Source organism: Schistosoma haematobium, chromosome 1 (assembly GCF_000699445.3).
Source record: "Schistosoma haematobium chromosome 1, whole genome shotgun sequence".
NCBI classification, from domain to species: Eukaryota; Metazoa; Platyhelminthes; class Trematoda; order Strigeidida; family Schistosomatidae; genus Schistosoma; species Schistosoma haematobium.
This window is the reverse complement of record NC_067196.1, coordinates 47,393,931-47,404,714: the sequence shown is the minus strand read 5'-3', so window position 1 is coordinate 47,404,714 and position 10,784 is coordinate 47,393,931. Positions and strand designations below refer to the sequence as shown.

The window sequence follows — 10,784 nt, the reverse complement described above, 5'->3', positions numbered from 1 at the left end:
AGCCATATTGTATGGCTTTCTTACTGTCGATTTGACCAATCAGTCACAAACCTCAATTATTAATCCTGAGTAATAAAATAACTTCATGTCCCAGATTATTTCAATTAAAAAAATAAAAAGATATTTGAGTAAGAAAATATAATTCCATATAAAATATCTTAAGGAAAAGGAAAATCATAAATACCAACTAAAAAAGGTATAAATATGAAGTATATAAGTACAAATTTTCAATAGTTTTGCTAAGATTTAAGTTTAGGGAAAAATTTCCAGCCTGAAGCACTTTCAACACTTTCAACAGGAACTCTAAAACCATCCACTTTAATTTGCTCAGGTAAACGAATATTGGGCATTACCCAAGCTACTTGATGCCATTCTCCATTTGGTTTATTTTGAATAGCTGCCACTTTAAAGAAATGAGTTGGAACTGCAATATTATTGTTACCAATTACTTCATAAGTCACAATTTTCTTGCCATTTACATTTCTGAAATAGTATTGAAAAATAGTTTTAATTAACAAAACGTTTAGAGATATACATTGCACAGACAAAATAGAAGATTATGTTTAGTATGGCACATGTGAAATGATGAATTGATGGGTATAATAAAACTGCTATATTGACAAACCATTAATGTTCGAGATAAGGACTCTTGAACTTATTGTGAGCCTTAGTAGGCATACTGATCAGGTAAGCGGCATGAATTTCTTTTTTTTTGTAATAAAGTACATAATTATATCAGCTACACTCTGATTGGTCAATAACTAAGTTATTTTCGGAGTTGTTCAAGGTTGCTAGTATAGTATAGTTTTATCATTTTAATAGCACTCAAAGTTAATTTAACTGATGGAATGACTAGACTCACCTTCAGAAACTACTTCAGTTTGAGCAGTCAGGGTGCATTATTTTTTCTTACCACATGAAAGGTGTGGCTCAATGTCGAATACAGGAACTTGTGCTTAGTTACAGACATTAAATTTCAATAAAAAGTCAATATATATGAACTTTTACATTATTTAGCCAAAGCAACCTTAGATTCCTAAACGTAAACAACTACTATTCGGTGACTTGAATTATGAATTGATTCAATCGAAATGGTTAGTTATACAGCTTGTTCTTTTGTATTCAGCAATCTCAAGATCGGTTGATGTCAGCACAAAAAATAATTAATATTCTACAATCTGAGATTGAATAAAATCGATGAGTTTTGTCAGGGTTAATTAAATTACTTGATACACCTAGACACATTCCAGCTTTAATTAAGATCAATATATATACATGAACAATCTATTATTCTTATTACCAAAAGCAAATTGAGTAATCAGACATCAAAATGTAATTAGATTACTTACTGGGGTAGAAACAATGGTCCTGTAATAACAACCATATTGTGTGACTTTCTTGCAACCGCACGTATATACTTCTCTAGGCTATTCCAACCATGCCGATTGAAACCATACCCAACCTAGATTAAAGGTGAAACAATACACACGTAAACAAACATCATCTATTAGAAAGCTTGGTCGTATACTACTGGAAACATAAAATAAACTCAACGATACCAAGAGTATCAGAAGACGATCGTTTATCATCAATCCTCTCAATAAGTATGTAAACAATAAAATTAATAAATCAATGATTGACAATCACCTAAAGATGATAAATGATTACCGTTTCGTGATTACTTGAATCTTTGAGAGAATTACTTATTCACTTTTAAGTCTTGTATATTTCTCATTTATACTTTTAAAAAAACAGCTTTTAATGGCCCTTTGTCTGACTTCAGTTAGACCTTATGATGAATGCTATTAAAATATACATGCCGCTAAACGTCGTATATTTTTATCGACCTAATTAGCGTCAGAGAATAACGGAATACGTCAAATACGAGAATGAATCTCAAATACTTATATTTCGTACACTCATTGGTCCAGACAGACAATTAGAGAAATGAAGTGAAGGAAGCGGAGCGAAACAAAGTGGAGGGCAGCGCAGAAAACAGGTGGGCCAACTCGTGACTCAATATTTATATTTAGATAAAAATAAGTTATGGACATGTGATGAGTAGGGTGAGCAATTAACACACATACGATCGTATAAAAAGTCAGGGTTAACAAGCGAATAATTGACAAGGTCGGAATGTAGTTCGACAAAAATGAATAAATTGATCTGTCCAGAAGCTAGGATGACCTATATGAGCTTGACATGGTGCCGACCTCTACAAGCTTTTGGGAACTTTCCATGGAGCACGTAAGTTTAGCTTGCGACATAGACTCTTTCTGTAATGTGTAGATGGCTAATAGATTAATATTTTTTTATAATTCTCGAAAAAAGAAACTGAACTCCAATATCGATACCTACTTGAGGTGCAATATTGCTCAATATAAAAGTTTGTCCCATAGCTGAATGGCTGAGGCGATGATTTCCTGCAGCGGCCAGATGACCACGATCATATCCAGAGTTCAAATAATCCTTGTTAGTAGAACGGAACATTTCAATTTCACCAAGATCTTCATAGAAATCGAAATCCTTACTGTTAATTTTTCAAACAAATGTAACAGTTTAAAGAAACAGAGTTAGTTCTCTTAATGTAAGCGTTATTATCCTCTTACGGAGGTTATCACCTAGGAAAATAGGTAGGTGTTCTTCTTTCTTGAATAGTTTTGTAACATATATAATTGTCTTTAATGGACGCCAAATTTTGTGTATAATATATTGAGCTAACTTTGGTCTAGTCAGGAGTTTCGCTTTGAAGTAGTTTCCTTGTTTCCCGATGAGGTACTAATTTGACAAAAACAGACTTTTTACTTTTTGTTCAAGCTGGTAGATAAAAACTTACATAATGTTCAAACGCTAAAAATGACTTAAACTGACATTTGATATCTCTTTACTCAAACTCGAAAATACGAGAAATTCTCAAACTTGAACTGGATTTACGCTTCATTGAAAATAGCATTTCGAAAGCTTTAAAGTATGAGATCAAGCTCACATTAAGCACTATGTAATTTGAACTCCCAATAACTTTCTCCCATAGTTATGTCAAGTGAACTTGTATACACTTGGGAATTTTAGAAAGTATATAGACAATTCTAGTCAGCTTGTTTTGATCTACTGGCTTCCGAGAAAGTGAGTATTATCGGATATCCAAACTGATGGACTTCTGTATCTCTTTGAAACGTTGGATTCGTAAAAAGTTGCATAGTCCTTCCTACATCAAGTATGTATTAACCTATTTTGCTATTATTTAATACAAAATGCGACAGTTGGGATAGTTTAAATTACTGATTATTCAAGATCCCTAAAATGTGTTTCAAGACATATTGCCCTTTCGTATTTTGGAAAAATTTACCCGAAAATGCCTCTTTATGAAATATAATACTATTAAAGGATCTTTTGGAAAGAGTTCGTAAAGACATGATATGACAGGAAAGTTAATAGTTATTCGTCGCGTTGTAATACATTTTATCCTCGATTAACCATCTGTTAAGCGAAAAGCCATACTATCTTGGTTTAATATGTTTGGTGTCTAAACAGCAGTCTTAACTCATAAACATAATCTATTGGTCAGTGATTCTTACTTCTAATAACTATTCTGTTAGTGTTCAAGGGGTCGGTTTGGTAAGGTAATCATCAGTTCAGCCATTCAAGCAATTTATTAATTCAATTATTTTACCGTAATATGGATCACAATAACAAGTATAAGCAATTAAGGTTTTGCCAAGTGACGAAAATGATATTCAATAGTATCCGACCTTGAGTGTTGAAAGCTCACAAGTATGCCAGATTAATAAAATGACAGAAGCTCAAGGTTTGCGAACCTCATAGCTTTTAGTGGGGTTAAATTTTCTGAGCTGAACAGTATAATTATGAAGCTTTCATTGTTCTGGACATCATGAGTACTTACTTTATGTAAGAGTAAGTTTGTTACCGGTCCCAAAAGTGTTAAATCAGCTCATTCTAATGATCATCCTGTTGAATGGTTGTTTTCAGATTTTTCAATTTCATTTATCTTGGTGCTTTCTTTAGCCATCTTCTTCAATAAACCTCTGATTATGTGAATAGTTCATGGTTTACTTACAGTTAATAATATGACCCTTCTCATGAAATTCATTAACAGGAAATGTAACTTTATCTACTAGTTGAGGGGATCAGTCTGTTCTAATTCTAAGTAATAGTGATATCACCACGTGCTAATTTATAGGCTATTGTAATACAAATTTATAACTAGAGAGCCTTAAGATGTGATTGTTGAAGACAATTTTTCGTCCAAATATTGACTTTTGTGAACATGCTATACGAGCCCTTTAAATAACTGATTTCGTCTTTACAAAATAAAATCTTTAAATATTTGATCGACATGATGCTGAGAATGAATGAGTAAAATTTAAATCTAAAACAATCCAGTAGGTGGTCGTTAGTGATTTCCATATTGTAATCCTACGAATTTGGTCTAAATCCCAGTAACATCTGACCGTTAACTAGGATTTATTTTCTATTTTATTTGACTTTGGATTATTGATTAGTTCAATACTCTGGTCTGTTTCCTTTCACGATTACTTGAACTTGATCGGCTACTCTTCTAATCAGCTCAATTTGCACCTCAATCAACTTTTTAAGCTGGTAATTCTGACTTTGGGATGTCTATCAACCACAATATATATCAAAAACTCTTGCGATTCGTCTTTACATACCTTTTTATATTGTGTTGTGGTTTAAGCTATTTACTACAATATCATACGTCTTTAAGTAAAGTATGTGAAGTTAGTTAAGAGTTGATAAAAAAAGTTCGTTAAACTAAATTGTGTTATGCTCCTTCCTTAACATCTAGGTAAACAAGTTGGCTCAAAGCAATCTGATAAAGGTCCCAGTAAATATACTAAATAAGATAATCTTGGTCTAAAATGTCATTCTATGTGTTTATGAAATAAAAACATACCGATCTACTCCAGCCTTATCAATATCAACTTGATGTAGTTTAGCAGGGTTTAAATGCTCCATTACCCAATATGGAATTCTGTTGCGACGATCATAAACACATATATAGCCGTCAAAAACACGAAGATGACTTGATGATGGCATTCCCAAAGTATGAAAAGCTTCATTGTTTATTGGGAGGTTTGGGGCGCCGACAAGAGAAGGGTAAATTATTTCAGCTGCATTTACAGGCTGTGAGAATGAAATTTTTGGAACTTCCGATTTTAGAATAAAATGGGTAAACGTTGCACCAATTGTTATGTACACGCCAGCTTTGAAGATCTCATATTTTCTCCAACACCGATGTATGCGTTGCGCGATAAATTGCATTTCAGTGAGTACTGAACTACTACTTTGTAAAAAAAGTACTCTTAGTTACGAAAGAACTGATATCGTTGTCACAAATAATACAAACAAACAGGGATCAGACACTACTGGTTTTGATTTAGATCATGTGGTTTATACCTTCAAAAAAATACTACTAAATAATAGAGATTTAGAGGTATACCTACCAAGTGATAATGTAAGGGTCTGTTAGGATTAATGTCTCAACTTTAGGAAATCAATTAGAAGACTTACTTGGTCCCGATGTACTACCTTACAAGGTTTCATGTTTCTTATTTACGAAAACATACAAATAGTGATATTTGATTACAGATGTCCTTACTGTACAATATCGATTTTAATGTACAAATACCAGTCTATAGTAATTACTCGGAATACTGTAACACCAGAAATGAAACCTAAAGACACTTGGAAGGTTATTTTTCAGAAGAATTATTTTGTTACTATCACCACTCTAAAATGTTGGAGACTGCTTTCAGAGTTCTCTACAAACAACTTATAGTTTAATTAACACATTCAGTAAATACCTGGATATAAACCACACTAAATGTGAGAGCTAGTGATACTACTCATCTGGTCAAACTGAAAAAGGTAGAGTGGGATTGGAACCTGGAATTCGGACCCCCTGCAGTAGTATAAGCTAGTAGTCATATTTGCTGTATCATGACTGGTGATAGGTAGACCAATCGAGACCCAAATTCAGTGGTTGAAAGCTAAACCATATACATAAATATATATTGTTAGGGCTAATTCCAATATCATTAGTACCATGGTAACTGAAAAAGCACTAGTAAAGAGTACTTGTGCAACAAGTTTATATTTCTAGTTCCCGAAATAGCAGCCTCATTATATTCTTATCTAATAATTCTATCAAAAACGAACACGATTGTGGACGTTTATGATGACCAGTTTTTTCAGAGTGCACTCAATATAACTGGAAAGAACAAAATTGCTTAGTTGGAAATTCCAGGATGCAATCTTGATATCCATCTACTCCCCGTTGCTAATGAATGTAGTCTTCCCTGTAAATAATAGAACGGTATACACAACAACACTAAGCCTACATTACCAAGAAAAGCGGCTTTTGACACTTTCATTATCCTGATGGGAAATGTTTTTAAGAAACATAGCTCTATACATTTAGAAGGATAAAATTGGATGATCCGTCATTCAATTCATACACACACATACCAGTGGAACACTAATCATTCTTTATGCCAGTTGCATTGCTCACGTAAATTACTTTTCGATCGTTCGTAAATACTACCAGTCAGGTTTTGGTCTACTTAACGATGATTTAAAAATGCAAAAACGCTAACCGTCAACAGAAAGATGATCCATAGAACAGCATTATTCAAATATACTGTCTTAAACATAGTACAATGATGTGTATTGAAGGAAAACGATTATATCGTATATAGGTCGTTCATTTGTAGTGCTGTGGAAATGGACCTCTGAAATATTATTCTTACACTTCGCTCATCAGCTGATGAGTCATCAAATGACTAAGGCAGATGACTATGTCAAAGTACTGATAATGATAACGGGTTGTTGAAAGAAAAATGTAGGGTTTTTGACACTAATAAGATCCACAAGTAAAGTACGTGAGAAATCCAGACATACTGAAAAGTCTCGAAGAGAGGCATAATTTATTTGGATGACTTTGGAAAAAAAGTCAAACAGCCTGTACATAAAGGTTTGTATCGACAAACTGATTTGTAGGTTTAAATAAAAGAAGTTCGAAGCATCTTTGAGGGTGGGATGAATATACACATTAGTGGAGCTGCATTCGTTCTTCTTGAAGTTTAACCAACCGATCAAAATGGGCCATATTCTTTGTTTTGTCGAGTGGGAAAGAAGACATAGAAACTGATTTAGAGGTTGAAATAGCATCGCTTTGGTTTGACATCCGCTGGGCGACATGTTCGCTGTAGCTAAGAGTAGATGGTTTAGAAGACCGCGAAGAGATTGAAATTCCACTGTCACTACTCCGATTGAACTTTTCAGACATGTGGGGATTGCTCGTAGTTTGGAACTGTGGACGTTTTGAATAGGATAAATCTTCACTTATAACTGGAAGATATAAAATAAAAAGGTTATGAGTGATTACAATGAAGTAATTAAGTTATATCATGCACATTTCACAGGTAAAACAAAGCGCATCCCTTGAAAACAAATGAATACGGAAGGCAGTGGGTTTGAATTCTAATTATTTAACAAACAATAATAATTTATTAATATATTCTGGGGATAAATTACAGGAAATCTTTAAGTAAAAGGGCTTCCTAGTAAGTGCTGTATCAAGTCATTATTGGTTGACACCTTACATCGAAAAGAGCTTTTAATTAGTGTATTAATGGCCACAACTGCAATGAGTGTTAAGTAAAGATCTGGGAGAAATATGTATTAGGAACTCAGTCAGCTACAATGTCGGACTAGGCACATATATGCATCAGTTCAAGTTGCCACACCACATTAGCACAACAAGATGAACACCTAATTCATAGAAGTAGTTAATTCGATGGTGGTAATATATAAAAGAAAGATTGCATATAAGGATATAGTACAGGAAGAAAGAATTAGTTCGTAGAATGAAAGATATAAAGCAATTTTAATCTCATAGTTCAGGGGAAGACAGAGAGTGTATATACCGACGGCATTGTGATCGATTCTGAGTCATTTCACCCAGTCTCCGACCATTGGTTACGATAGTCACGCGGACCTCAACCAAGTAGTCTGCACCTACCAACATGACTTAGACTAGAAGTTAGTGAATTCAAGGACTGATGTCACGTTTTGGTTTGGTTTCTCCTAACTTTCTTCCGACCTTCTACAATACTAGTCTGCATTGTACGTCGTGGTAATCGGTGTTCAGGCAAAATCGTATGAAAGCATATAGAAAATCATCATATCACTTGGATAGGTGAAATCTTTCGGCGAGACTATAATTTACGAACGAACCAATCAGATTCACGATAACAGATCTTGGATTTTGGCGTGAAATTCACTCATTTATTTGGGTAAATAGAGTTTTGGCATTATAATTGATGTCAGTTCGTGATGAAAACTCTAAATCTAATTCCTAACCCTAACCATCAACTGTAAATCATAATCCTTATTCTTCAAACTGCTTTATAACCCTTATTTAGCCCTAGTAAGTAAGCGGACACTCTCAAGGTTAGTCTAGCGTCGCTCAAAGGTCACCTATAAATTATAGTCTCACCAACATTTCTATTAGCGCGTGACGATACGACAATGGCCGTTAAATTAATCTAAGTAATGAACTAAGGGCTGTGAAATGACCGAAAGACTAGTAATCAAGTGGGTTGAAATCTCTAGTTAACTATTTGAACAATACAACTTTACTAACTTCTTCTTGTCATTACTCACTAGTTAAGAAAAAGTTTCCGAGTAAATTGTCGTTGGTATATAAGCAAAAAGCTTAAAACTACTTTGTGTGAACGTTTTGAAAATCTGTTTATTTGTCTGATCTGTTGAGTAACTGTGAAAAGCTTAAGACAACATCAAAGGCGCATAGGACTTCTGCTATTTGAGATAATAAGGTGCTTACATACGCTAAGAATCTTTGAAAGAATGACTACGAAAAACTTAACAAGCTTGTCAACATTTACTCCGTGAAAACAAACATACGCACTTCTTTTCATGTCATCTGCTAAGTATCTTGGAAGCATATAATTGTTTTGGAAGAGATTGTCAACCGGAGAACTGTCGCAAACATCTTGTTGAATCAAATCGAAACTACCAGATGAACTTGTAGGCACACAATCACTATACAGGTGAGAGGAGTCAACACCTTTGAACGAACTTCCATCGTCTCCATTTTTGACATCCATACCAAACAGTTCATCAAGAAAACCACGGACCGTTTGAGATTCTTCTGATGCACGGTCATCTACACCTCTACAAACTAACAAGTGTCAACCAATAACTTTACCTTACGTGATAACTGCAGATCAGAGTACACTGAAAATGGGTATGAACACCTGTTTGAGGAGCAGATTCCATTTATTGAACCAGCAGATGACTTAACTTTCAATAAAGGTACTGAAAAGCCGGAACGCAAGCATTCCGGACAAAAACTCTCCATCTCGCGGCAAAATTCTGCATAAACCGCGTGAAGTCCAATGTTCATCATGTGACTTCAATGTAGTTGAGAAGAGAAGATTCTAAGGACTTGATTTGAAGTAGTCTATGGAATTTCTCAATATCCCACTTTATTGTTATTTGCATTTTTAGATAAATGTTACAACTATTTATCGCACGTTTAAAACTGAATAGTTGATTCAATTATGTTTTTTTAGTTTTGTGTATTCACTGCATCAAAGGCATACCTCGTCCGCCTTAACTTGATTTGTCCAGGTTAAGGGTTGACATTTTCTTTTTATCCGTTTTGTGGCACTCTTTTTTCACTATAGTGCTTACCTTGCTATTTTGTCGAATCTTTGCACTTGAAATGTGTTTACTGAAGTCATTTGTACTCCAAAATGTGGACAGCAAACTTGTTTCTTCGTTCGAGAGGGTTCCACGAAGTGTTTAAGTCTCACTCCACATAAACGATGCGCGAGAGCTAACTCTCATTGGCTTTGGAGGTCCTGCTGTCCGAGTATGACACTACTGATCCATGGGGTGGTGAGCCTTCAGGCGCTCGCCAGTGAGAAATTTGGTGGTGTCTGCACAGGTTACATGAGCAATGACTATGAAGAACGTATCAGTATAGTACGCGTTGTTACAAGACGAGCCAAACATCCAACTGCGAAACATAAGAAAGAGAAATTTCTTGTAAAACAAAGAGTGAAATATCAATGAGTGTTGGTGGTCAAGATTTTGATGTAGTACCTGAAGATCCGAATGAAAACGGCTCAAGTAGTCCCGATGTGCCTGTCTCGAGACAAGTGGGGAAACAAAGAAGACGAGAAAAAGTCACATTATAGTCCATTTGTTTGAAAAGCCTTTGACAGGCCCTCATACTAAGTCACCTAATATAAGGCACAATTCTAAAAGCGAGACTGGACTTAAACCTAGCGTGGCTGAAAAGAGCTTGATCTCATCGAAATAATAACTTACTAGAGTGAAACGATCCTGATCCCAAAAACGAGACACGTACATGATTAAGAAAAGGTTGGGTCATTTATTAGTAGCACTTAACCAGATAACTGTGTAAGATCCATTTTGAAGGTTTTGTGTGTTGGTGAAAATCCCTCCATGTATATACTTGTACTTTGTTCCTATTGATCCCCTTAGTTGTACATTGTTGTATTTTGGTTACATTTGAATTGTTAATACTTGTATTTTTTATTACAGTTTTGTTTTTATTACGCATTCACTAAGTTTGTGTTTCTTCCTGAACTGCATCTGTGTTGTTTTACTTGACACTTGTTCTTGGCGGTAGCCATATTGATTTGTTCCTCCTATTGTGTGTGATCTATCCAGTCAGGATAGAATAACGT

At 34.7% G+C, this 10,784-nt stretch overlaps 1 protein-coding gene across 1 annotated transcript; it reads right to left on the bottom strand.

Moving 5' to 3' along the window:
• Nucleotides 1-239: 239 nt before the first annotated feature.
• CPS6 (Endonuclease G, mitochondrial) lies at nucleotides 240-9,497 on the bottom strand (the record flags this gene model as incomplete). The annotated part of the gene is made up of 6 exons (XM_051208883.1): nucleotides 9,277-9,497; nucleotides 8,972-9,244; nucleotides 4,934-7,389; nucleotides 2,359-2,530; nucleotides 1,350-1,462; nucleotides 240-483 (listed from the first exon to the last, which is right to left on the bottom strand). The coding sequence occupies exons 3-6, from the start codon at nucleotides 5,299-5,301 to the stop codon at nucleotides 240-242; spliced, it is 897 nt and encodes a 298-aa protein (XP_051074289.1). The 5' UTR covers nucleotides 5,302-7,389; nucleotides 8,972-9,244; nucleotides 9,277-9,497.
• Between the last annotated feature and the right edge of the window lie 1,287 nt (nucleotides 9,498-10,784).